Source organism: Mus caroli, chromosome 19, assembly GCF_900094665.2.
Source record: "Mus caroli chromosome 19, CAROLI_EIJ_v1.1, whole genome shotgun sequence".
Classification (NCBI taxonomy): domain Eukaryota; kingdom Metazoa; phylum Chordata; class Mammalia; order Rodentia; family Muridae; genus Mus; species Mus caroli.
The window spans coordinates 7,644,768-7,672,517 of record NC_034588.1 but is presented as its reverse complement, the minus strand read 5'-3'; the positions used below and the strand labels follow the sequence as shown (position 1 = coordinate 7,672,517).

The 27,750-nt window shown below is 54.3% G+C and overlaps 1 protein-coding gene across 6 annotated transcripts in view; it reads right to left on the bottom strand.

Annotated features, from left to right (window-relative positions):
* The window catches only part of Syt7 (synaptotagmin 7), a 61,886-nt gene that overhangs the window by 5,960 nt on the left and 28,176 nt on the right, over window positions 1-27,750 (bottom strand). The window contains exons 3-12 of one of the 6 annotated variants that reach the window (XM_029472665.1): window positions 27,270-27,349; window positions 23,400-23,531; window positions 22,276-22,503; window positions 18,603-18,971; window positions 14,775-14,897; window positions 9,514-9,649; window positions 5,866-6,136; window positions 2,335-2,504; window positions 1,842-1,956; window positions 1,155-1,354 (exon numbers count right to left, since the gene is read on the bottom strand). In XM_029472665.1, coding sequence (XP_029328525.1) covers window positions 1,155-1,354; window positions 1,842-1,956; window positions 2,335-2,504; window positions 5,866-6,136; window positions 9,514-9,649; window positions 14,775-14,897; window positions 18,603-18,971; window positions 22,276-22,503; window positions 23,400-23,531; window positions 27,270-27,349 — 1,824 coding nt within the window. The remainder of the gene's footprint in view (window positions 1-1,154; window positions 1,355-1,841; window positions 1,957-2,334; window positions 2,505-5,865; window positions 6,137-9,513; window positions 9,650-14,774; window positions 14,898-18,602; window positions 18,972-22,275; window positions 22,504-23,399; window positions 23,532-27,269; window positions 27,350-27,750) is intronic. The other 5 variants (XM_021152359.2, XM_029472666.1, XM_029472667.1 and 2 more) reach the window with 5 other exon arrangements.

The window sequence follows — 27,750 nt, the reverse complement described above, 5'->3', positions numbered from 1 at the left end:
GTGCTTGTCCCGTACACGTGGAGCCCCCATACTCAGCCCCCTGCACTGCATAAAGCAGGCACGATGGCAGCTGCCTGTAATCAATCACAGTGTTTGGAAGACAGAGGCAGCAGGATCAGAAATCCAAGACCATACTCAGCTCCATAAGGAATCTGAGGCCAGCTTGAGCCGGTGGCTCACGCCTTTGAACCCAGCAGTAAGGAGACAGAGACAGGTGGATCTCTAGAGTTCAAGACCAGCCTGGTCTACAGAGCGAGTTCCAGGACCGCCAGAGAAATTGACTCAAAACAAAACAAGAGAACATAATGGAAGTCAGGCTTCTGTTACTGAATAAATGACCACACACGCCATAGGCAGAAACATTTCAGAACTAGCGTCTACGACAACAGAAGCTACACACGTGCTTCAGGCGCCAGGCTGAGCGTCACACTGTGCCCTTATCAAACGCTCCCACTACACTGTGTGGCTAGCACTCCCTGACTCTCATTTGAAGCAGAGAGAATGAGGCTCAGAGAGGTGACAGCTTTTAAGGGTGGTGCTTCAGTGTAGCTTAGTGGCATTGTATAACTGGGTTCCATTCTAAAAGCCACAAACAACAAAACCCGGACCCAGGCAGCTGGATTTTTGTGTCTGTGCTGAGTCCTAATATTGAGTTAAAAGCACAGGAACGTACTTTTCAAAGTAGAAAGTGGAGGGTTTATATGACAGAATTGTGTTGTTGAAAAATTCAAGTCATGTCTGGCTTCTCGCCTAACATGCAAGAAGAGGTCACCTTCATCCAGAATTTCCTTCTATCTCAAGTGGTTCTGACCTTACTCTGGGGCGATCGGCAGGGTTGGCATCCGCTTCCTTTTACAGATAACACAGAAGCTCAGAGAGGCTGAGTAACTTCCTGCAGACTGCCCAGCCATCGTTGTGCAGAGCAGTTAGTTGAAGTCACTAAGGTCTTTGGTTTCTGGCAGGGGCTCTGCCACAGCTCCACTCAGTTCGTCCCAGAAGTAGGGCTAAACCAGTCCGGGAACTCAGAAAACCTTTGGGGAATTCCCTCCTTCCCTTGTCTGGCTGGGTCTTTCCTGGTTTGCTCATCCTTGGCCCCTGCTGTCTCCTCAGGGCAAACCCTTTGGGCCTGGCTGTGCACCCCAGCCCAGTCCTACCTTGCCAATGACGTCATTGCGGCTGAGCTTGTCTTTGTCCATGACAGTGATGATGATGGTGGTCTCCCTCAGCTTCTCCGTGGGTATGTCGAAGGCGAAAGACTCATTGAAGATGGGGTTCAGGTTCCTCTTCTTTGTCACGGTCTTCTTTTTCTCTACCCGTTTGTCTTTATACATCAGCCACACCTTCACATAGGGGTCTGGTAGGTGATAGTAGATGAAGGGTCAGAGTGTGTATGTTGGGTGGGGGACTCAAGGATCCTCATGCCCTTCCAGGTGCATCTAAGTGGGAGCTGGCTGCACGCTTTTTAAGTGGGTGACGAGGCCACGTCAGGCAAGAACAAGAGGGATTAGGGATCATTAGCATATGGTAGAACCTAAAAAGACCCTGGCCACTGCTTCAGTGTTCTCATGCTGGTACAGGTCTTCCTAAGCAGCACTTGAGCTAGGACCAGGGTCTTCCCACCACAATGCTGCCTTTCTTTCCGATTCAGGGAGCCTGGCTGCCAAGATGACACTGACCCAGAATATGTTCAGAGAGCTCTGCTATCTCTAGTCAGAGGACGAACGGGCAGGGGTTAGGGTTAGGGCCCCAGTACACTTCTATCTCCCATATCTGAAGTGACCCTTGTGTCATAGGAAGCTCCCCCACAGGCCTGCCCATCCTACTGTGATAAGCCTCAGCACCTGATGTGCCCCCGATGTCCATGGCTTTGAGGTTGCGAGCTTTGATGATGTTCACGATGATGGAGTTGGCAGAGGGGTTGTAGCAGAGGGACAAGAGCAGCTCCCCTCGGCTCCCCTGTAGGGCAACAAGAAGGGTGAGGCTGGGCCACAGGAAGGGGGATGTTCCCCTTGGTCTCCCTGCAGGGATGACAGGTGTGAGAACTAGAAGGGAGGGTGTGGTCAGAGAGCCTAGCTGAACACAGGTCCCCTCTGCCCTGACCTGAGTGATAGCAGCCCCTCTGTTTGTCAGCACTGCCATCTCCTCTCCACAGGAGGGCCTGTGCTTGCTCGGGGCTCTAAATTCCCTGAACAGAGCGAGCCCTGGGCTATTTGCACCGTTCAGGTGATTCACTCCACTCTGAGCATTGCTGACATCCTGGGACTGAGGCTGGGTGAGGACCCTCTGCCAGCCCTGACCACATGGCTTCAGTTAAGGGACTACAAAGGGCCTTACACTCCCATCGCTGCATGGCTTCAGATCCTTCCAGAAGGTCTGCATCTGGGTCAGGTCCACCTTGTTCAGAGGGATGGACACCTCCCCAATGGGGTCATTGCGGCTGAAACGGTCATAATCCAGGACCTGGAGGTAGAGGACCCTCTGCACCACTTTCTCGTAGGGAAACCCTGGGGCCGAGAAACAAGGTGAGAAATGTTATCACAGCAGAAAAGTTAAAATGGAGAAAAGGGAGAGATAAGAGAGTAGAAGGGAGGGGAAGATGGAGGGGGAAAAGGGGGATGGGGTGGGGAAGAAAGAAGGAAGGCCCTGTGAGTGGGGCTGACCTTATAACCTCTGCTACCAGCCTAGGCCAGGGGGCCACAGCTGACTGCAGTAGCACTTTCTGAAGGGCCAGCAAGGACTGTCTCGTGACCCATCAGATGGGGAAACTGAGGCTCAGATGGTTTATGTGACAGTCCCAGGACCAACAGTAGGACAAAGACCATCAATGTGCTCATTGCTTATGTGCCCATTTCAGATCTGGGCAGTGGCCCCCTTGCTCCCTCCTTCAAGTCTGGACAAGTGGCTCTGCCCGAGGCTATGAGGCTGTCATATAGAGTCCTAGGAAGAGAGGGAACAGGGAAACTAGAAAGGTGCCTGTGAGAAGGAACCCGTGCTCTGGGACTCTGCCTTCTCCTTCACTTCCTCCAAGGGCTGAGCCTGTCTATCAGCTCTTCCTAAACAGAGCTCATGGATACCCAAACCACGAGCACCTTTTGCCCAGCAGCCATGAGAATGTCCAAACCGCCCTTCCCGCTCCCAAGCTTCCTCCCGTGGCCCATTCTCAACGCTGTGGCCAGATTGATTTTTTTAAAAATAGCCAGCATGCCACAGCCTGCTCCTTTTAACATCCCAGTGTATTCAGAAGGAAAGCCAGCCTAATTTGGTACCCAGTCCTTCTAAAGTGTGGCCCCACTGTCTTCCTTCTGTGGGCTGGTACCCAGTCCTCCCTCAGTGCCCAGGCTCCATCGCTATACCTTTCCCCTGATCCCTTGAAGTCATCTGTCCTCATCAGGACCTAACCTGTGAGCCCCCACCATGCCTGCTCCAGCCAATTCTCAACTTTTACATCTAATTCTTTCCTGGCATCACAGATGGGGTGGGCTGCCCTGTAGCACACTCTATCACTGTGCCTTCTTGTCTCTAGGGCAAGCCCAAACAGATCTATCCATCTCTTTCCTACATTATCTTATGGCTGGCCTGCCAGGCCAAGGTAGCCACTTAATATTTTTAAATTACATTTATATGTGTGAATGTGTGCGTGTATGTGTGTGCTCATGCACACACATGGGTACTCATGTGCCAGTGGAAGTCAGAGGACAGTTCACCAGGGACTGGTTCTTACCATGTGTATCCTGGGGAATCAAACAACGGTCATTAGGCTTGGCATCATGATAGAGAGCTCATAACTCCTGACCTCCACAGGCCCCTCACACAGAAGGCTTTTACTTATGTAGATGCACACAAATGCACATAAAACTTTTTCTTTTTTTTTTTCTTTTCTTTTTCTTTTTTGGTTTTTCGAGACAGGGTTTCTCTATGTAGCCCTGGCTGCCCTGGAAATCACTTTGTAGACCAGGCTGGCCTAGAACTCAGAAATCCACCTGCCTCTGCCTCCAAGTGCTGGGATTAAAGGCGTGCACCACCACTGCCCAGCAAAACTTTTTCTTAAAGAAGGTCAACAGTTGAGGAAGACACCCAGTGTCAACCTCGACCTTCCACACACATGCATGTGCATGTGCACCTGAACACTACACACACACACGCCCAGGCACATGTGCACACACACAGGATAAATAATTTAATGGATGTATAGATGTCAATGGGCTGGCCCGACATTGTGGCCAGAGTGAAGAGAAAAGGAGGAAGGCGGGTCTGACTTCTGGGAGGCACAGGTGACCTAGGATGGGCACAGGCCAGCCTCGATGTGCTGTGAGATACTGAGGTGTGAGCAGGAAGAAGGGAACACCTGAGGGAGCCCCACCAGCTGGAGTGACAGAGAGGAGAGAGGAAGGGCTGGGAAGGACACTAGTAGGCTCTTCCCCAAAGACACAGAAACCCCAGAGGGGCCTCTGATGGACTCGGATCTGATTCATGCAGGGTCTGTCTCTCTACCTACCTACTAGGGAAGACATGTCTTGCTCATCTTGAAGGCCCCAAGGGACTTTGCCCAGGTGACCCTAGCATCTTTTCAGGTGACATGCATGGAAACAAGTGTCCTGGGAATATCACTGGCTCCAAGAGGGTCCTGCATCTAAATCAGTTTTTTCCAGTGCCACATGAAACAGTCTCGTATATGTCAAAAGCTCAGCCGTCAGGACCTGCCTTGAATGACTGGACACAATAGCAGCTTGTCCTCCAGGAGATGGGACTGATTCCTTTTTCTCTGAACTCTCAGGATCCAGCTAAAAGTTGGCAGTGAGCGAACGTTTGTGTGAGAGAGTTGAGCACTGGGGCCTCACCCATGTGCTGGCCATACATGCCAAGCCTCTGGTTAACTGTGCCATCTTCAACCCAGTGCCCATGTTGACCTGAGGAGGAGGGGCCCAGAAACACAGAGGCATTTACAAGAGAGTCATTGTCACAGACAATGTCAAGGCACAGAATGCACAGGTACTGATCGGCTTGGGTGCCAGTTGGGGAAGGGTCCCTGGGATAAGCCTGTTGGGCTCTAGAAGACCAGGCCAGGGCACCTCAAAGCAACTGTAACCCACAGGAACTGAGTGTTCCTAGCTGAACCAGGTTATGGGGAGACTTCAGGCTTCCCACTGTAGCACCCTGCCTGGGATAGGAAGTCCCCTCACTACACACCCTATGTTTTCAGATATGAGAGACAAGATTGGCTTTGAGAGCAGGGGCATATTTGGCTAATGCCTCATGGACAGAGGGAATGGCTCAGAGATCTTGCTTGCCTTCCATGGCAGTAAGGAGTCAAAGGCCAGCAACAGACCATATCTTCAAGGAGCTGATATCAACACCTTTTAGGTGTCAGGGTCTGCTCTATGTGCTTTGAAAAGTTACTAATTTGTTTAATTACCATTATTACTGCTATTTTATAAATGAAGAAACTGAGGACCAGAGAGGTTAGGATTTTTCTTAATGTCACACAGCCAGTAAGTAAGAAATCTGAGGTTCCAGTTCAGACAGACGAGACCAGGGCTGAGGAGGATGAGGATGAAGATGGAGGAAAGAGTCCAGGAAGGTTCTGGCACTTTCTCTAGATTTGTAGGGCCCCTTTACCTGGTTGTTCCAGAGCAATGTACCTCTGAGTGTCATAAGGTGGGACCCTAGCCTGTAACAGTCTTCCCCCTCAAAGCCTGTGGTCAGCTTGTTGACTTCTCTCATCTCCTGGGACCAATCAACAGGCGTGTGAGTGTATGCATCTTACATGCCTGCATGCCTGTGCACTCGCAGGCGTGGGTTTGTCCAGGTTTCTAAACTGCAGCCACACAGGTGGGACGGATCAGTGGAAGCAGCAACCAGCCTCACCTTCAAATAGAAAGGTCTCATTCCAGTGTGGGTTTAGATTCTTCCGCTTCACCTTGGTCTCCAGTTTGTGCTTCTTGTCGGGTAGCAGGTAGATCTTGACAAAGGGGTCACTAGTACCGCTGAAGTCCTTGGCTGGCAGCTCTTGGGCCTTCATGACCTTCACGGTGAGTGTGGACTCTTGGAAGTTGTAGCCAACACTGAACTGGATTCGGCCCAGGTTCTCTCGGCTGCAGCCTTCGTGGGCCTCATCCTCCTCAGAACCCGGGGAGAGCTGCAGGGGAAAAGATGGCGGGTTGGTGGGGATCCTGTCTACCAGGCTCCTAAGCAACATGTCAGGGTCCAGAAACCTGTCTGGACTGGAGGCCTGCTAGCCAATGTCTCCTTATTGCAACATGTGGCCAGCTGGGGTGGTATTGCATCACATTCATGGCCAGTGGAGGATGTTCAGGCTCTGAGAGCCCTGCCTTAACCAGAAAGGGAGGGGAACAGGGCCAGGATGGCTCTACCTCCTGGATGGACCCCAGAGTCATGAGCAGGACACCCAGCTTCCCACCTCCTCTTGAAACTGTCTCCAAGAGTCACCCTAAGCTGTCCTGGCCTTCTCTCCTATTCCAGCCCTACAGACTCATGGGAGGCACACCAACTCTTATAAAGGGGCTTTTGTGGGGGCTGTGGATGATATAGTTTACAGGATAGGAAAGGCAAGTGTTCAGATGAGGAGAGGCTGAGACACCAGGGGCATGACTGAGATAGGCTTGCAAGGATGTCCCCCTGGGACTCTGACTGAAGCAAGCTGGGGTCTCTGGGGACTGAGGTTGTACCTCCAGGCTATGCCTGTCCCTAGTCTCCATTCCTCAGAATAGATACCTGACAGGTATGGACAGCAGTGGTGGCCACAAGGAAGTGGGGCAGTTGGGGCTCTCCCAGTTGGGTTATCATTCTCTAAGAATAATGGAAGGTCTTGAGGTCCTACCCTGCCCAGTCAGGGGCCCTGCTGGCCTGGGTATTTTATGGTCTACATCTCCTTAGGTGATAGAAAGGAATCAGGAATGGACCCCAGGGAATTGCAGGTAGGATGAAATGGTAGGCACTTGCCTTCTCCCCACATTCCCTCAGAAAATCTTTGCCCCCACCCTGCTTCTTGGAGAGGCAACCCCAGCTCTTCCACACAGTATCACAGTGACATAAGGCAGACAGAGGCACATACCATGGTGAAGTCTCTTACGTCACCTTCTCATGGCCAGGCCAGGCGGCTGTCACTCACCTCTTGCTGAGGAGACTGGCTCAAAGAGGTTAAATCACACGTACAAGCTTTCATAGCAGTAGGGACCCTCTCTGACTTCAAGCTTCACTCAACAGGCCCAGCCCCCAAGTCACAGAAAGGCCCTCCCCACAGTCACTGAAAGCAAAGACCTGCCTGCACCAATGAGAAGTGTCCAGATACACTGGTGATGGAAAATACTGCCCACGGGTCAGCCACCTGCCACACACTAACTCTCCCCTGTGCTTGGCCTCGTCTGTGTCTTACTCTACCCTGAGGCAGGCACTGGTATGTTCAAAGTTTGGCTGGGAGCACACAGATTTCAGGTCACTCACCTCAAGTCCCATGACTGAATGGCTAGTCATAACTTGAAGTCAGGTTTGTGGCCAGCAACTGTGGATTCCTGGCTACTTGTCTTGGCTCCTGAACTTAGACCTTAGTTTGAACTTGACCTCGGGCTCCATCCAGCGGCTGAATGGGGATTGCACTGTGTGTGTTTGGGACTGGGGCTCATTGAGCCCATAGGGCCTCTAATGCTCTCTGTTGAAAAGATGTTCTTGAACTTCTGACCCCTGCCTCTATCCCCTGACTGATGGGTCACGTGCCACCACACCTAGTTGATTAGGTGCTAGGGATCAAACAGTGCTTCATGCATGCTAGGTGAGTACTCCACCACCTGAACTACACTCCTAGCCCATTGCTGATGCCTCTGCTTAGTCCCTGGCTGATCTCACAGCCCACAGGCTCTATCCTAGGCCCACTCAGGATGTGGCTTCCTGATGTCCCCACATCCTAAGCTCGCAGCAGCCATCTTCACCTGAACTTTACTTCCTGAACCTGCATTCAGGGAGGGGGGTTGGGGACCATGGAACTTAAGACTGTGGGACTCCCAGGAGGGTAAAAGAATTCATGGCACAAGTAGGCAGAGCCAGCCAAAACTACCTGCACCCCATTCCCTCTCACATTATGGGGGAGTCTTAATATTGTAGGTGTGGGTAGCCTCAGCCCCACCTAAGTATGCTCTATCTCATGGGGGACGGAAGCTAAGCACCCACGTGCTTTCTCAAAGCCCAACTCTGAGCTCTAGTAAACAAGCCATTGCCATAGCAACTAGGCTGCCCAACTTTCTCCTCCCCTGCCCCAGCAGTAAGCCTTAAAGGACATCAAGCCAGTCTGTGCCAGGTCCCACGTTCCCTAGAGAGGTTGGTTCTGTCTACTTCTAGGTTTCTGACTCCTGGCCCTCAGCCTCAGCAGCCTGGGGTCTGGACAGCACCACAGAGTGAGTTCACAGGTCATACTCTGGCCTGCTTATCTTTACTGTCACTGTTAATATGAATGACCTGGCACTGGCAGAGGACTGGGTAATTAGACTTGCCTTCCCACCTCCGGGCATCTGTGGAGCACACGAGAGAGAGAGATGGGCCTGTACTTCCTTCCGCTGCTTGCTGGAGTCTGCCAGCCTCTCCCTCAGGGCAGTAAGGGGCTGGACGGCTGACTGGGAAAGGGCTGTCCCTTCTGGGAACTTGACTACCAGGAAATAGCACCAATTAAGGGGCTAGGCAATAAGACAGGGTGGTCTGTGGCAATGGGCTGCACAGAGCAAAAGACAACCAGCCTACACAGAGTTGTAGTTGCAAACGATTGGGCCAAGGGGCATGCAGACACACGCTCCACCTCAGGCCTGATGCCTGGAAACACAAGTCCTTACCCAGAAGCCTTGTGACTCTGTGTGCACATTGCTACTTGTGGTAGGACAGATTGGCAGCCCCGGAAACCGTGAGACCCTGCCTTCTCAGTATGGGAGCCCAGTGGAAAGAGAAGGTGCTGGGTCCCCACCATAACCCTCTCTAAGCCTTCCTTCCAGGAACTCCAGGCCCACCAGATCCTTAACTGGTTCTTGTCTGCCAACTTGCCAAGCCTGTCCTTGGGCCTCTGGAAAGAACAAGTAGCTGTAACACATTGGTGCCACCAGGAGGTGTCATGAGAACTGCAGCCTCAGCTAAGGTGAACAACCTAGACTGGGACCATAAGCCAGTCAGCCACAGAGCAACCGAGGTCACTGGTGGGCTACAGGACCGTCACCCCTGGCATCTCCACCTTACTACCATCTCTGCCATTTTAGGGAAGGGGCATGTGCCTCCAGGCCACTGCCCCACAGCTTCTCCTCCCAGGACTTTAAAAACATCTTGTTCTCAGCTCAGTAAAGGACCAAAGGAAGACAAATGAGGAAACTGAGGCACGGAGAGGCATTTCGATGAAAGATGGGGGTGGAGGGGAGCGGGCCTCACTCAGTCAGCAAAGCCACCCGGCTGGGACTGAGTACCTAAGTCTCTGACTGAGTTGGCTACTTCTGGTCCCCCCCACAGCCCGTCCCCAACCCTTCTCACCATGAGCATCTCGCTGGTGAGGGAGTTGACGAGGTCCGAGACAGAGGAACGGGTCTCTGTTCTGCGGTCAGACTCATCGTGTGGCGTCTGGCCGGGCACTGGGGCTGTATTCACAGCCTTCCCTCCTGCAGGCAACCTGGAAGTGGGGGTAGGGAGTTCCAGTGAACACAGGCTTCAGGTAGGGCTGGGCTGGGCTCCATGGGCCTGGGTAGCCACAGGATCTTCTCTGAGAAATCAGCCCTTGTCACTTCCTGTGGGCCAGCAGGAGTGAAACCCTTGTTCACAGAAAGCCTGGTGTTTCCTGAAGACTCACAATTGGGGATCATCCTTCTTGAGCCTTTGTCTCGGGTGATTGGCTGAGCTGCCTTGTGGGGGCTGTTTAGAGGGAGCCTGCACTCTTCCTGTTACTCCCCAAAGCCCCCCAGCTCTCTGGCTTACATGGCTATTCTCTGAGTTCTCCGGCTCTGCAGAGACCTGTTCCATCCAGTCTGGAAAGGGGAGGCACTAGGTGGCCTGTCCAGGTGTCTCTCCACGTCATTACCCTCTACAAACACGCCACAGCCTCTCTCCCAGAGCCCCACCTGTGTTTGCTTGGCCTGAGCAGAGCCAAGGTGTTCTTCACCTTATAGCCAAGGTGAGGCGGGGACCACTGTCCACATGGCTCTGTTTGGCAATGTCTCTCTGCTGTAATAAAGTGTTCTTGAGCTGTCTCACGCAGTACCAGCTTGGAATCTCTATATTACATTTGCATGCTGCCAGAGTGAAGCACTGTGCACATGCCTGTATGTGCATGTGTATATGCACATGTATATGCGTGTATGTGAAGGCCTTGATTGCCATTCCTCAGGTGCTGTCTCTATTGTTTTTGATACAGGGTCTCTCATTGGTTTGGAGCTTGTAAAGTGTGGCTAGCAGGTGGGTTACAGGAACCTGCCTGACTTCAGTTCCTCAGCATAGGGTTTCCAAAGCCACTATGCACAGCTTTTCTTTTTACATGGGCTCTAGAGGCTCAGGTCCTTGTGCTTTTACTGACTGAGCCATCACCCCAGCCCTGAGCATTAACATTTTAATCTGATTTAATACAAGCTCTTTTACCAGCTGAAGATGTAGCTGTATGATAAAGTGCTTGCTTATCCAACATTAATCAAGACCCTATGTTCTATTTCTAACATGGCACAAGAAGTGCCCATTCAGCCTTAACAGCCATTTAGGGTAAGAGATAACCCCGTGAGCCCTAGTCCCCACCCCGTTCCCCACTCACACAACACATTTGATAAGACTCTCACCCAGAGTTAGAGAAAGGCAGGCTGCCACCTAGCAGGCAACCGTGTCCATACCCGATGCCATGCTGGTTCAGGGGGCCGGGATCTCTGGTTTAACAGTCAGGTGGTTAGCCCAGGCTCCATTCAGCTGGGACTTAGGAAGGGACGACTAAGACCCTGCCCAGGGACCAGGCTGGAATGTCTCATGAGGAGGAAAAGGTGGGAACAGGCAGTGAGGAAGAGATGGTGTAGGGCTTAGGGGAGGCTAAAATTAAACAGCTTTGAGAGCACAGAGCCACACAGGCTGGATACAAGCCACATCCCCTGGCACAGACCAGCTTGAAGTACATGGGCGGCCACAGCAGGCAGATACAGACATGCTCAGAATATGCCAGGCCCTGGGAAGACACCAGGATCCAACAGCAGGGCGTGCACACACAGACACACATACATACACATAAAAACTCACACAAGCCCAACAGATATCTAGAGCGACAGGGAGAAGACAGCAAAGGCGACAGGCAGTGCAGCCAGCACCTCTGTGGTAACACACACAGCTGAGGGCATACTTAGATCCCTAAAGGTGGAGGGTGGGGGAGACCCAGCCACGCGAAAGTGTGCATGTGAATTAGAACAGAACAGAAGCAGGAAAGGCAGGGACAGCCGGCCATCAGGTGCACCATACACCTGCCGTTGAGACCCTGGCCTTGCGCTGAAACAGGGCATAACACGTCCACCCACCTGCCTGCCCTCTCCCTGAACACCCTAGAGGTGCGGGACACACCAGTGCACAGAGTAGCAGGTACATACAAGCCCACCCCCCCAGGACCACACACACACACACACACACACATACAGAGACACGTGCTCACACAGACAGGCACGGGGAGGAAGAGGAGACTGAAAATAGCTGGAGAGGTAAAGTCAGGTTAAAAATAGAGCAGGAGAGGAGAGAGCGTGAGATTGACTACTGAAGGTATGAGAAAGTCGGAGTTATTTTGGCCACACCACAGCGTCAGCATAGCTGCAAAGCAGCCTGGGAAAAGATGGTCAGCACCCCTGAAGCTGTCGGAGGTCACAGGACAGAGATAGGCATAGGGATCAGCAGAGGGAGAGGCCGAGGGGCTGGTCACTGGCCCAGGGACACCCCTGTGAGGAGCAGATGGAAGGAGGAGACAGAGAGAAGAGAGACAGAGAAAGAGGGGAGAGGCGAAGAAAGGTTAGTCAGACGTGTGGAGAAGGCTGCTGGGTGGACAAGGGGACAAGGAGGAGCGAGGCGGCCGACAGGAGAGGCAGAGAGGAGGCGGGGGACACACAGGCGGAAGAAACATGGTGGCTTCGGAGGAGGCGAGCAATGGGGGTGGCCTGGTCCGCTCTGCCCCCCACTCGGGGTGAGGGTGGGGCCACGGTGGAAACCATTTGGATCCCAAGGAGCAAAGGTGAAATGCTGGAAAGATGGCCGTGAGAGCGCAGTGGGTGGTGTGGGAGAATGAGTGGGACAGACAGCAAGGGTGGATGCTCCATCCCCCATCCCACTCCTATACCTAAGAGTACCTGAGATAGATGTTGAGGCCCAGGGCTTGGGAGATTCTGGAAGGGAGCCCTCAGGGGACCAAGAAATGTTGGGTGGGTAAGAGGCAGACTGTATCTCACATCCCCTGTAGCTTGTTAGATACCCATCCTTTCTGTATGAACCCTGAAGTGATTTCTTCTCACAGAGTGTTCTCGCTCTTCTCTCTCTCTCTCTCTCTCTCTCTCTCTCTCTCTCTCTCTCTCTCTCCCCACCCACCCCCATGAGCCTGTTGCTTAACAGACCAAGGGGGCTGAGTGTTTCCTCCAACAGCAAAGACACCTGGTCCAGGGGTCAGCTGGGGTAGAGAGGGCATGATTTAGAGGAAGGGTTAGATGAGCCAGCTTGTAGCTATAAGGCCCAGAAGTCAAAGGGTGGATCCCAGAGGTGTGACAGCTTAGTGGGGGCACCTATACTAAGCTATGGGATAGGGGACTTACTAGGGAAGAGTCAGTTGAGGGTAGCCCTTGAAGCTACCCACTCAAGAGACACCCCAAGAGCTATGAGAAATGAGTTTCGAATATGGGAGGGCATGAGCAGGTGAGAATGGCATGTGTCCACTGGGAAAGTGGGGCCAGGTGGTGGCAAGGGCCCAAAGCCTCCACCTCCACACCCACCTTTCCCAGGCAGGCAGAGGACAAGCTGATGTCATGATCAGAAGGTATGGGTGTACTAAAATATGGAGACCTGAGTGGCAAGGAGGTATAAATAGGCTGTTGGGTGAGAATGGAGTCGGTTAATTAACACATGGGTGATGTGAAATCTCGTTTCCAGCCTGCATCTGCTCCCTCACGCTTCACACCTTCCCCCTAACCCTCCCTGGCAAAGGGCTTGGGTTCTTCACAGGCTTTCAGAGGGCTCCAGTCCCCCTTGCATCCTTTTGTCCCTGGTCCCACCCCACCCCCCTTGGCTTGTGGCCCTCTGGCCTGCTTAGAGCCCATCTTTGATACCCTGTGGCTTCTGTCAGACCCAGTTAGGTTGGGGGTGGCAGGCTCTGCTACTCCCCCAGCCCCTTCTTCACATACACGGGCTCAGGGACTGACACCAGCCGAGGCACCAAGTGAAGGAACAGGTTCTCCCCTCCTACTCGGTAGGGACTTCTGACCCACTAGACATGCAATGTGGATTCAGAGTGGGAAGGGAAGAGAGGGCTGGTCTCCAGAAGCCACTGTGAGATAGCCAGATAGCTGTCAAATACAGCTTATCTCTCCTAAGCTACAGGCCTCTAGCAGCAGCCTGGGGCAGTCCCTTCCTGTCCCTAAAGGCCTTTAATGAGCACCAGGGTTACCAGTCTAAACCTGATCTCTGCTCAGCTCACAGGATCTGACAACTGTCCCGGCCCTAGGGCCCATTTCCTCATTAGAAGCAGTGTGTGTTCCTCAGAGGTCACCCTGCTCAATGCTTCATTTGACAGAGGCAGATGCAGAGGCCTAGACAGGGTCTCTGACTTGTCTGAGGTCATGGAGCAAGGCTCTGGCTAAACCAATGCTGGCCCATATGCCCTGTCTTTGATCTCATGGAATGCAGAACTGAGCACAAGCAGATGTGAACACAGCCTAAGGCCAGGTCGAGGGAACGAGCAGCTAAGGATTCTACCTTTGTGAGTGCTAGTAAACCCTGCGACCTTCAACCCTCCCTTTACCAGTGAGCACCGCTCACCCACTCACTCCTCACCAGAGGGAAGGAACAGCAGGAGCTGCTTCCCAGAATTCTAGGTGGAGAAGGCTAGGAGGTCTAGCCTGTACTGCAGCCACCAGGCTACTGTTGGCCTTCACTGGGCCCTGAGAAAGGCAATGGGGTCAGGGAGCCTGGCAGAACCAGACTTTGACCTTGCTGGGAACAGCTGGCCCCACATCCCCTTTCTAGAGGCTGTGCTCAGGGGCCACCCTTCTGGTCCCTTCTGGTCACCAGGCCTCTCCCATGGTTCCTCACCCCAGACCCTCCCCATCAGGGGCTCTTCTTCCATGGCTGAGTGGCATAACAGGTCCTGCAGGGCAGGGGGAGGTTGAGATGGTGGGGATGAGGAAGAACAGGCTTAGCCATTCCCCAACATCCACCCTCACTCACCAACCACCGGAGAAACGGGGATTTCTGGGCTGGGGGGGCAGAGATGAAAGATGGAGGGGCGGCAGAGGGAGGCAAGCAGGGAGATGGGGCCCAGGAGGCTGGGCTTGCTCCAGGCCAGGACAAGCATGCTGGGGAGCAGGCTTGATCCAGAATGGTCCCAGGATGGTCCCTTCATAGACCCACGGGACACCACTCAAGTGGTCAGGGGACAGAACACCAGCTGGAGGGCTTCTCCTGCCCCAGCATCTGCTGAAGACACCACCACCTCGTCCAGCAGACGGGGCCGGCTGAGGCAGGTGGCCTCTCCGTGCCTCCTTCTCTGCCGCTGTTGCCGCTGCCGCAGGCCTCGCCCGTGCTCGTACCTCTTGTCCCCCTGAGCGTTCTGGTTCTGCTGGGTTCCTGGGTTTTGCAGGTCAGGGATATTGGCAAAGTCATCCTGTTCCGAAAGCCCTAATACCAGGGATAGCACCACCATCCGGCCTTCCCTGCCCAGGATGGGCAGCCCACCAGCCGGGGTGACAGGAGGAGGCCCCACGGACAGGAGCAGGGGTGAGGGGAGGAGAGAGAGAGAGAGACAGAAACAAAGAGAGAGAAGAGAAAAAGCGTAAGAAACTGGCCCTGGAGAAAAGAAACCAATCTTCAGAACTGTAAATAGTTGGAGACCTGAGAGGGGTGGAGGGAGAGGATCCAGCTGGCCTTGGGCCAAGAGCTGGAGTCTTTGGGGTAACATGGGACAGGGGCTAGGCACAGGCCTGAGGAGAGGACTTAGGGAACACCCAAGCTGGAGATTGGATCTCCAGCTGAAGTCATGCTTACCTCTTCCCTGGGAGAAGGGGAAGAGGCTCTTTCAATACCTTGTACAGGGCTTGGGAGGGGAGGTTAGGGACACAGGGGAAGCACTACAGGAAAATCTGACATTCAGTGGGCATTATACACTGTGCTCAGGGATGCCCTTCATAGATCTCTGGGTCATGCTCAACAAGATGTCCTTGAAGCCAGCTAAGCAGCTTCTTCCAGGCTTCCAAATATACAGCCCATCACAGGAGAATCCCAAAGCTGTCCGAGATCACAGGCATACATAGAGAGACCTCTCTCTTGTCCACCTTCCCAGAGAGTCAGGGACTAAGAGGCCTCCGGGACCCGTTCAGTGGAGGTCTTTCCTTGCAGTACTTCAGAAGGCATCAGGAAGCAAGGGTGGAGAGAAAGTGCAGGAACTTGGCAAGGTCTGGAGAAGCTCTGGCAGGGCTGCAGGGAGCCTGTGCCTGCAGTGAGGCGCTGCTCTGAGGGAGGATGGCCAAAACAGAATGGCAGGCAGGTACCAACAGGATGAGTGTGACTTGGAGAGGAGGTGTGCGCAGCAGCACGGGGTTGAAGGCCACACACGAGTGGAGCCCGCCTTGGAAAATCACGGGACAACTGTGTGGGGCTTTGCTAGTGACACGGGCACTTCCTGGAAAGAGACGCAAATTCCGATGGCTGCTCTACATCAAACCCATCAGAGGTTTTGAGTTTGCAAGGGCTTTGTAGAGCTCAAGAGAACCTCTGTTGAGCCCGTCAGAATGAAGAGTCGAAGGATTCTCAGACAGGGCAAGCGTGAAAATGTGCTTCAAGAAGGGCCAAGGGTAAGACAGGGAGACTGACAGAATGTTCCAGAAGGGGGTGGATCCTAGGGCAGGAATCTATCACATCAGCCACTGATGGAAAGTAAGAGCTTCTGTGATTATTCCCCAGAGAGACTGTCAAAATGGGAACTCAGGCCAGACATAGCATCTGGGCTGAGGGACGAATGAGAGTTGCGGAAAATGGGAGACACTTGCTACTGAGGTCTGAGGGAGAGCGGAAGCTAACCCCAGAATGTCCTTCTTCTTCTTAGTCTTTGTCTTGGGCACAGCCACAGCAAGCTGACATGTGCTGGCATCGAACTTCTGGGGCTCAACTCTCCCCTTCCCTTAGGCCGGAACCTGGCTTCTTTTACTCCGGCCTATTGCTAATGTCTACATTGGTAAAATTCCATTTGGCTGTCCAGGAGCTAGTTGAGCTGGGGGAAGGAGAACTCACTGAAAACACGTGGTTTTTTTGTTTTTTTTTTTTTTCAAGTTAATGCATTTTTCAGATACTGCTTTTGGTCTTCTTTAAAAACCGAGTTGCTCCTCTGCATAAATACCCTGATTGTCATTCTCTACAGCTGCACAAGCTACGAGGGCAAGGATGAGGGGCAGAGCTGGACTTGGGGGAGACACACTGGTCTGCTTGGATGGGTCATACCTATCAAGAAGAAAGAATGCACCCTCCAATCGAAGGGAGGGCAAGTTACTGCAGGGCCCGGCGGGGGCGGGGGGCTCTCAAGTAGACTCTGGGACCTCAGCCATACAGCAGTTGAACTGCAGGGCAGGGGTGGGCACATCTCAGCCTGTCAATGGTTCTCTACAGTCCACAAGCTGGTAATGGTTTCTGTAATTTAAAAATATTAAGGGGCGGGGGTGGGGGGAAGAAACCTTATGTGGTAGAGATTGAGTGTGTCTTACGAAGCCTAGAGTATCTGGCTTTCACAGGCAGAGTGTGCAACCCCTTACTGGGAGGGAAAGCGGGTGATGCACTGAGCTTAGAGGTGGCCAGCAGGTAAGGGGAATGAGAGCTGCGGTGGGGGCCGGAGCATGGGCATGTGACGCTGGCATCTGAGCCATGCCCCAGGACACAGGCATTTAAGACACGCCCATCAGAATTCTGGTTGCTTAGGAAGATGGTAGGCTGGGAAAAGTTGGTATCTGGGCTTCTGGTATTTTTCTCAAGGACCCAGAGCATCCCTTCCAGGACATTCCTCCTGGCCACAGAAGGAGCTTAGGCACAGGCCCTGGCCTAAGCAACTGCAGAAAGAAAAGGAAGACGGTGGGTATACTCCAGCCTAAGGTCAGGTGGGGCCCAGCTGACCTTCCTTTCTGTTCCTACCATAGCGGAACCAGATGCCTGGACCTCCTACTCCATGGCCAAAGCACCCATTTCGGAACAATCCACGGCCAAGACAGGAGGCCTTGCTGGACATCGCCTCTGGTATAGCACTGGATTGCCTTCCCCGAAGGCAGTTGGACAGGCTTGCCAGATTTCCCAGGGGGCAGCCTTGGGCAAAACGGCTGGTGGGCCACAGCACAGGCGACTTGCAACCAGTTGTGTGCAGCTAGTTCTGTTGGAGGGCCTTTCTGAGTTTATGGCTCTTGTCTGAGCCGGAAGCTCTGTCTGGGCTTTCAGATGGAAATAAAACATGCTTTGAGAAACTTGCTGTCCTTCCGGATGCCCTGCATCATTCCAGTGAGCTCGGCCTTGGCCCTGGGCTTCTCCTCTTCCTCCCAGACTTACGGTGCTGCCCCACACCTGAGAAGTAAGTTTCTCAGGGAAGACCTGGGTGATAATTCTGATCTCGAAGCTGGTGCAAGGCTCATAGGCCCATGCCTCTCAGCCCCTAGAGAGTGAATATCCCTGTGAGGATTGGGGTGGTGGGGCAAGTTCCAGGGAAGCAGCTAAGGCCAGTGGCTGGCTAGCGTGGTGTTGCTTCGCCAAGCTGGGTCCTTGAGAAAAATACCACACTCCGCAGCTTTGGGGGTGTGGCTCAGGCTTGTCCTCGGGGAAGAAGGGTCATTATGATAGGGCTGAGGTCAGGGATGGATGGACAGGGAGGATACATGGGGCAGAGAGGTCAGCAGGGTTTGGTTACAGAGAGGAGGGGAACTGGAGGGAGGACTGCAGGGCTCTGGAGATTCGGTAACAGGGATGGGTTGGGGAGAGGAGGAGGGAAGGGCAGAGTGAGGCAAGGCTGGCACAGTGACAAGAGTGACTGGGACCTGATTTGGGGGGGTGGGGTGGGGGGTAGATCTCAGAGACCTCCAGAGCACTTAGTGTTCTCACTAAACGTGGCGAGGGGGGGGGGTGATTCTCTTCTCAAGCCTCAGAGGCAGTGAGGGAGTTTTAGGGTCCTCAGAGTTCTAAGGACTCTGATACAAATCCTCTCATTGTGGGGCTCCAGATATAAGACACAAGAGGCTGAGGAGGGGGACCCTTAAACTTGTCAGACACACTGTCAAGGACACAGAGGAACAGGAGCGTCCTGCTCCAGCTGCTCCCAAGAGACTTGGGTGGCCTGGGGGGAAGAGGCTGGGTGGGGGAGGTGGGGAGCTAGCCCGCTCAAGGGGAGGACTTACAGGAAGGATTTCATGTCCAAGCCTCGGTTTCGAATCTGCCCCACCACGTGGTCCCAGCTGCCTGGGTTGGAGCGGCTGCGGCCCCCAGCTGCCCGGTACTTGGAGCCGGCCGAGGTGCCCTGCCGAGCCTGACCCCGACCATAGGCCCGGGGGTTGGAGCCCGGTGCCGAGGCCGCGTGGGCCTGCAGCTGGCCCAGGCTCTGGCTGGTGGTGGGCTGACTGGGCTGCCGGCCCCGCTGGTTCTGGCTCAGCGGCTGCTGCAGGCTCTGCTGCCGCATCAGTGTGCGGGGTCGCTGGCATTTCGGCTCTCCCGCGGAGCTGGGGATAGACTCAAGGGTAGTGGCCGTGGACAGGGTGGAGTCCTCGAAACTTGGGGCAGGTGGAGGAGAGGAGAGAAAGGAGAAGCAGGTGAAGGGATCACAGTGGAAGAGAAAGAAGCCGAGGGCCAGGGCTGGGAGGCCCCAATGCAGGGCACGCTCGGCTGGACCTCGCCAGGCCTCCATCGGAGTTGTCACTGCTGCAGTCGCTGCCACCACCTCACCCACCCTGAGGTTCCCAGGCTGGCTCCGCCCACCCACCTCTGGACCTAGCTCGCTGGTTCCCCAGTACCTCTGTCTGGGCCGACCTCTCTGCCGGTCTGAGTGGGCTGCAGGAACTGTGGTAGCTGCGTGGTGAAGGCAGGTCCCCAGGGCCCTATAACTGCCTGTCATGTTGGAATGGGAGGGGCAGGGAACTGCTGCCACCCCTCTGCCATCTCACTAGGGGGACACTAGGAACATCTGCCTCTGTGTTCTAGGTACTACTGTCCTTTGGAGACAGAAAGAAATCCAGGCCAGCACAGAGTTGGCCTAGTAATGGCTAGGGAGGCAGGGCAGCCATTCCTCATACTCTGTGGGAAGAAAAGAGGAGGCAGACTCACATACAGAAGCCTACCCTCTGGCCAGAGCAGCCTTGGAGTTCAGTTCTGGGGCAGATCTCTGACTTCCTCCTAGGAATTCCTGCCCTGGTACCTAGGGAATGATTACCACTTAGAAGTGAGGACCAAAGAAAGAGCAGACAGGAAGTGGGAGAGTCCCAGGAGTCACTGGTCTGGCTTTATTCTAATTCAGACTGACAGTAGCTACCCCGCCTCTTACATATAAGAGAATGTCCATGCACTGGCCCACCAGCATCTCTAAACACGCTGGGCGAGGCAGGGCAACAACGGGGAAACAGGGCCTGGCTGGTGAGAGGTGATGTAGAGCCAGAGAGACCTGGGTTCAAAACTCACCTCTGTCATTGTTAACGGGACACCGTTAGATGAGGTCTTATACTTCTTCAGGCCTTAGCTCCTCTGCTTTAGACAGAGGGCACAAAGCAACCCCTTAGTGGCCTTGTTCAGAGCTGAGGTCAGGGTTGTACACTAACGGCCCCTATGCCAGGGCATGGGGACAGGAGTTTGTGTTTTTCCTTAAGTTTTTGTGTTTCTGTCTGTTTTGTGCTCTGTCCAGAGATTAACTCTGGTTAGCAACAATCACGACAGTACTGGGGCAAGCTGTCACTCAAGTACCACGGAATTAGAGCAGACACTGTGTTGAACAACTTCAAGTAAGTACCTTCTCCCTAGGTCTGAGGTTCCAATCTCCTCATCCTTTCTAATCCAGCTGTCTGGAGCAGGAGGTGGTGAACTATGACCTATAAGCTGAATCTGGTCCACTGCCTGCTTTTATAAATAAAGCTTTGTTGGAACCCTGCCACTGCCATTTGTTTACACTCCATCTGAGGCTGCTTTTCTGCTACAGTGGCAAGGCTGAGAAATGTGAAAGATGTGGCTAGACTTGCAAACCCTAAATATTTCCTAGATGTCACTTGGCCCTTTACTGAGAGAGTTAGTTCACCCCTGTTGTAGGACCATGGGATAGCCAAGTATATCCTGGGAGTAGGAGGAGGCCCCAGAGCCCTTGGAAGCCACGTTCACCACAGCAGCCAGACCTCAGCCATGCTCACCCCTTAAGTCTATTCTGGGAACCAAAAGACAACAGTTAGGTGGCCCCTGTGGGATGGGCAGAGAAAAAGAGAGGGGGATAGATAGATAGATAGGTAGATAGATAGATAGATAGATAGATAGATAGATAGATAGATAGGACAGAATGAAAGAAGAAAGCAAAACGTGGCTGTAGCTGGGGAGTTCTAGGCAGGCGGCAGCCTGGCCTGACTTGGGCTGAGTATCAGGGCTCTCCCCAGGGCAGGCCTAGGTCTCGCCAGCCTTGGTAGGCCCACAGCTCAATGGGGGGCAGGCCAGCTGGGGGAGGGGTGCACACCGTCTTCTCTGTCTCCTTGCCGACCTCATTTCACTTTCCTATCATATCCAAAATTAGTCCAATTTACAGCCCTTCAGTCACAGGAAACTAAAACTGGATCCTCCAGGCCTGAAGCCAGTGAGCAAATGCCATGGAAGCCCAGTCAGCTGGGCCGGGGCCACCCGGGGAGGGGCCTTGGCTCTCTGATGGGATGTGAGGCATCCATTTCTAGGGACATTCCTGAGACCATGTATCAGGAGAAAGTGGACTTGTGTCCACTTGAGTCAACAAGCAAATGAGGCCTCAGTCTGGTAGCCTAGCCCTCTGTGGTCTCCATTGGGGAGGGAGGTGTCTTCTGAAGAGAGCCAGGAGGGTCCTAAATTGAGCTAGGTAGCCCAACACTAAGAAGGTGTCAAGGCTGTTGGCAATCTAAGGGGGAGGCTATACCATTGCCCAAGAAGGAAACAGTGTCAACAGCTCAAAGTGGAACCCACATTCAAATTTGTGAGGTGCTCATGGTTCAGAGGATCTGGGGCTTACAAGGGCTTTACTGTGGGAGACCAGAAGTTCTGAAAGTCAAGAGGAGAATAAGATATCCTTAGCGGGATGATAGCTCATGCTTGTGTTAACAGTCCATGACTGCTTGGTAAGCCCATGCAGCCCTTAAAAAGAAGCAGCTCTTCTGACCACCCTCTGACATTTGAAAGGAGCTGCTTGCTGGGGCTCAATAATCTCAACCCTCAAGAACTCCCAACAGTGGGACAGCTCACTGACCAAGACAGGACCAGCCAGTGCGGATGGCTGCGATGAGATGAACATTTGAGGCAGCATGGTGGCTGCTCATAGATGAAACCCTATGGTGGATGGTGTCATGGTACAAGCGAGGCTGGGAACAGGCAGATGAAATCAATCAAAACGGAATGGCTCAAGGCTGGGCCTAGAGCCATCAGCTGCCCAAAAGAGGAAAGGTCTGCTGGCTAATGAGTGTGTCAATACAGGGAGAGATAGATGGGCCTGCTCCCCAGGAATGGGATGGTCCCATGGTGAGACAACCAAGGGCCTGCTGCCCACAGAGGGATGACCTGATGGCTGAGATGGGGTGGCCAGTCAAAGAGGATGGGATGGCCCAAGGACTGGAGTGAAGCTGCTCTGGGGACAGAGAATGAATGACCTGGTCACTGGCAAAGGAAGACATTAATGGGAAGCTGCCAGAGGCCTGAATGCGAGAGCATGTGGCTGAGTTGGTTGTGCCTGATGAGGACAATGGAATGAACCAGGGGCCGAAGACGGCACCTCTGGGGGCAGCAGCGGGCATGCCAGGGGTCCCGCTGTCCACCCTGGTGGGGGCAGGCCTGAGCTCACGGCTCTGGCAGCCATGGGGTGCCATCACTCACTTGGACAAGTTGAGCTTCCCTGCGGCCAGGTGGCTCTGCACCATCCGCCAGCGGCCTCTCCCCGCCTTGCCACTGCTGCCCGGCTCGCTGGGGGCAGCCCCGCCGCTTCTCAAGGCGTCCTCTCCGGGTGGTGGCACCGGCGCCGGCTTCTCCCCGAGCCGGCCTTCCCGCTCCACCGCCAGCCCCGCCGCCGCAGTGGCCACTTTGGCGCCTGACAGGAGCGTGCCACTGGAGGCGAGCAGGAGGCAGCCAGGCCAGAGGAGCACCGGGGGTGGCGGTGGGGGAGAGAGGGCAGGCCACACATGGGGTTGGGGGTAGGGGAAGAGAGGAAAAACATCGACAGATAAAAGGAAGAAAGAGACAGTGAGAGGAGAGAAACAGACGGACAAGAGACAGACAGAGAGAAAGAGAGACATCAGCACTGCAAATGAGTTAACAGTGGAGCCTGTAGAGGAGAGAGGGGACCGGGCGGGCTGGGGTCAGAGAACAACGCACCACGACAATGGAGGGGGCCCCTCCCCACCGCCTAGGGCAGGAGCGGTGGGGGTTGGGGGAGGGCAGCCACCTCCAACTCTATCCCACAGGACAACGAAGGGTTAACGACGGAGGAAGAGCGGGCTGTCCAGGCCAGGAGGCCCCCAGGCAGGGAGAGAGAGAAAGCCGTGTTAGTCAGAGTTCATCACCACCACCACCACCATCACCGCCACCACCGCCACGAACCACCGACCACCGACCACCGACCACCAGCAGCCACGGCCGCAGCACACAGCGGGGGGAGGGGGGAGGAAAAAGCGAGCCACAACCGAGAGGGAGGGACCAAAACGGGCAACCCCATCCTGACTGCACAGAGGGTGGGGAGCCAGGGGGCGTGGCTAGGGACCAGGTGTGGCTGCGGAGGGGGCTCTCCTGCATGGCTGGCCCTGGGAGAGGTGACAGGCGAGGGATAGGAAGGTGAAGGGGCAGGAGGGGTTGCTCGTCTCCATGGCCAGCCTGCCCATGGGATGAATGGAGGGGAAAGTGGAAGGAGATGAGCAGGAGAGGAAGTGAGAGGGGGCAGGAGACGGGAAGGGTGGGGCGTGCGCGGATACTCAGTACATATGATCAAACCAGGTAAAGTCACTCACTTGAGGGACAGTCGAGGGTCGCCATAAGGGGCGTAGGGTGAAATGTTTAGAATAAACTCCTTGGGAGGATAGGAACTCCATTTCTGCTGCACTGTGCTTTCATTGTTATTCCAAAAGTCTCTGTCTAGGTCGCTGGAGGGGCAGAGAGAGAGGGGAGAAAACAGGGAGATACAAGAAGAGACCAGAACTGCAAGTCCTGCGGGGGCAGAAGGGAAGTGGGGCCCCTGGGGGCACACAGAGGGTGGGGCATCGAGGGTCTGCTCCTGCAGAGGAAGAAAGGCAGGAGGGCAGATGGGCACCGTAGCCTGGGCCAGGCATCCTTGCAACTCGCATATCTATGTAGGCACACGCACACGCATACAAACACACATGCACTGGAAGGCTGGCCAGGGAAGCTGCACAGGAAGGAGACAAGCTGCAGGCAGGCAGACGGGAGAGTCTCGTGCCTAGGAAGCTGGTGGGAGAGAGAAAGACCATGAGAGAGGAGGGGTGGTCAGGTTGGGGGTGGAGGTGGGAGACAAGGCCTGGATGGCAAAGGGAATGCTGGGAGAAGGGGGAGGTGCAAATTTAATGTTTGAAGGTGCTGGAAAGTAAGGTAAGTCCTGCTGCTGGTAGCTGGCCCTGGCTCTCTCTGGCCTCAGTTTCCCTTCAAAGATGACTCGTTTTTCTCCCTCTTCCATATTCTCTCCAGTGGCCTAACATGTCCCTGGGCCTCCTCCTACTTCTGGTGAGGCTGGAATGCAGGGCTTCCATGAGACTGGGTGAGCAGAAGGCTCCACTTGAGACAAATAAGGTGACTAGGACAGTTGGGTGAGGCTTCCACAAGAAGGAGGCATCCTGGCCTCTGACCTCAGAGAGGGTGTCATCAAGGGTCATCGAGACCCTGGGTTCTGGGGCCTGTGTGAAGGGCCTCTTATGTTTGTGAAGCCAGTGGGACCTGCCCAGACTTGGGTTCACAGTCTACCCTTGGCCTGGCCTGCTGGGAAGTCTGTGTTCTGTCCCTTCCTAAGATGAAGCTGCTAGGTTTAAAAGGGATCCTTACCCCAGTCCACCACCCCTCCTCTGGGTGACTTGTCCTCCTCAGCTGACATGCTGAGGACAAAGGATGAAGGAATTTCTGTGTAGGGAAATAGGTGGCAGAATCCTGGGCTCCTGCAGGACATGGCCTGGATGTCCAGAAACTACAGACAGCTTATTAATTTCCTGGGCTCCCAAAGTGACAGGGTTGGGCACTGAGGGCCAGCTAGAGAGATAGCTCAGCAGTTAAGAGTACTGACTGCTCACTGGGGGAGAAAGGTAGCTCCCAGGCCACATTCTAGAAGGGAGCCATGCGCGGTGACAGGAATGATGCTGGAGTAAGAGCCTAGGGAAGAAGTCTAGCCTGTGTCCCTGCTTAGGCAAGGTGAAATATGGCGAGGGGCTGGCAACTCGGGGGCATGCTCCCCTAAGAATCAACTGTTCTCAGGGGAGCTGCTTCTCATGTTACATCCTGACTTTGATGCTTCATCTGAGATGAAGGAATGGGGAAGAAAATGAGATAAGCTAGACAGCCACCACAGGGCCCAGAGGAGAGATGGTGGCCTTGACTCTCCCAGGTGACTGTCACTGTCTATAGATACTCTTTGGAAATGTCTCACAGGGGAGTCTCTGCACAAAGTTCAAGCCCAGGCCTTGAGGCAGCTCACAGAGTCAGGGGGAGCAGTGGGCGGGGGAGGGAGGCAGAATAGTCACCAGTGGAAAATGCTCTCTCTACAAAAGATCTCATGCCCATCAGGGATACCCTTTTGGCTCCACTCCCCAGCAAGACCTTGTTTGGACGGAGAGACCCTGCATGAGGCCTTCAAGGAAGGAAGCAGGTTGGCAGGCTCCCCTTTCCTGCTCCCTCCAGGTCTCTATCCAATCTAGGCCTACAGGAGAAGATCCACTCAGCATCATCCCAGGCTGTCCTCCCACCCTGATCAGCATCATCCCAGGCTGTCCTCCCACCCCGAGTTCTGGGGCCACTTGGTTTTCTACTATGGTTCTATAAAGAGAAGATCTCTCCTAAAAGAAGACTGGGAAAACGTGTCCCTTTACTGAAGTCTTAAATGTGTCAGTGGCCATCAGTGTCACCCAAAGGGAGGTGGAGTGTGTCGTGTCTCCTGGACCGGGTTGGCAGTGAACCCCTGGAAATGTTCATCATTTTGGAGGCACAAGTTCGCCAAGGAACACAGTTTGGGAGAGCGTTGCTGAAGAATGGAGTGTTCCAGAATCCTTGACAGAGCGCTTCCCCTAGGAGGAAGTCCTAAGCCACTGGGGAGTTGTGCGGTAAGTAAGTTGCGCAGGATGAGAAACTCAAGGACACACATGAGTTCTGGCTTCTATGCCCAGGGGCAGCCCGTCAGGTGGAAGCAGGCTCAGGCTGTGGACTTTGGGTCCACAGGGTGTCGAGGGGCACTGTGCCCTCACTGTGCCTTAGAGAGGGTCCTTTGGGGCCCTGGCTGTAGCCTGCTTCCTGCCTTGATGCCTTCCTTTTCCTTGCTGGCTAGAGAACCCTTTCTAGAATGCCTGCCTTGACCTGAGCACCTTGTCTAGGGAGATTATGTTCACCCATCCTCACCCAGGCTTCAAATAGCCAGGACTGGAGGCAGTCTCCTGCTCCCCCTCACGTGATCCTCCTCAATTCCTCACCTTCAGAAAGCTCTGAGCCTGTGTTCTGCAAACAGCCCCTGAGTCCCACCAGCTCCTGTCTTTGAAGAGCTTGCAACCAAACTCAGCTTCAAAGACTCCTTATGGTCTCCTTCTGAGCCTTCCACCCACCCAAGCCCGCAGTTGGCCCACCCTTCTATTCACCCCCCACCTCAGACAACCACCCCATGACTTCTATGAAAGTCCCAAACAGGGTCAGAGTAAGAGATGAAAAAAAGAGGAGGGGCAGGGAGGGATCCCTTGGGAATGGATAGGGGAGCAAGAGGAAGAATGAGAGATGCAGGAGTGCAAGGGTGTGCAGGGGTGCAGGGGAAGGGGCAGTGAAAGTGGGGAGTCTTATGTTGACAGGGGTAGGGGATGGGTAGAGCTGGGGGCTCAGCTTCCAGGCAAAGCCCCTTGGCCAGCAGGCTTGATCCCATCCAGTTTAGAGTGGAAAATGGGCTGGACAGAACTCCCTGTGAAGACCTGGTCTCTGTGGAGAGCGAGGGGAGAAAGCTCCATTCTCAGAGCCTGAGCCTAGGTAGGCAGGGGTTTCCCTATTGTCCCCTAGTGACTCTCAGCAGAGAGCCGGGCAAGGTGCTCTTAGTCTATGGACTAGGTTCTTAGATCTTAGTAGGGAACCCTAGGCAGGGTACAATCAGTAGGACTTAAAGGGGGACACGATGCAATAGGAGGGCAGAGCCCTTCCCCATGGGTCAGATTCCCTGGAACTCAGTACTGGGGCTGGCTGGGGTCCTCATGGTTTGTCTCCCACCCTTTCCAAGTTACCCTGGGAACATGAGTAGAGTGTGAGAAAAGGAACCCAGTCTATGAAGAGGGGGTTCCAAGACCATAAGTAGGGTCTTGGGGAGGAGGCTGGAGGGTCCAGGGGCCTGCTAGAGTGGGTGGGGACAGTGTATACGATATTAAGATTGGATGGAAGAACCAGCAGGACACGTACAGAGCTTAACGAGGCTGCATAGTCTCTCCAAAGTCTCAGGGTCTGGAGCATAAGCAAAAAAGTGTGTGTGGGGGGCTGGGGTCATCCAGGGTTCTGAGACCAAGGTTGTGGGCATGGCCACGGCCTCAGGGAGTAAGGACAGTGTTAGATATGCCTGTGGCCAGGTCTGAGGATAGGGAGAAGGACTTCTCGAATTTGGGCTATCTGTTTGTATCCCCCCAAACTGGCAGCCTGGCACCTACTTGATGGCTTTCTTCTCACCGCGCCCACGCCCCGAGTCTGGTGTGCCCACCGTCTCCAAGGAATTCTTGTAGCGTTTACCCTGTGGAGACAGTATCAGGGTTACTCTTTGGTGTGGGGAGATCTGGACAGCCCTCCCCCAAACCCCCCAGAACAGAAGACCCAGAGGTAAGGAGATAGACGAGATATCAACAAACTCCAGAGGCAGTGTGAGGGGTGGGTTGTCATTGTGGGGTATCTGTCTCATGCCTGGGCCGCATGTGTGCTCTAGGACCTGTCTCTGCCCACAAGCAATCCTTCATGCCTGACCCTCAGGTATCAGGCCTGTCTGCTTGTCTCCTGGGCCTCTGGCCCAGCTCCCAGAAACACAGTTCCCTCTGCCGTGGACAGACGGCTCTCAGGCGCCTGGCCACGTCACAATGTCCACGTCACCACCCCCAGATGGTGGGGGCGGCATCCTGTAGGGCAAGGTTGGCAGTGGCC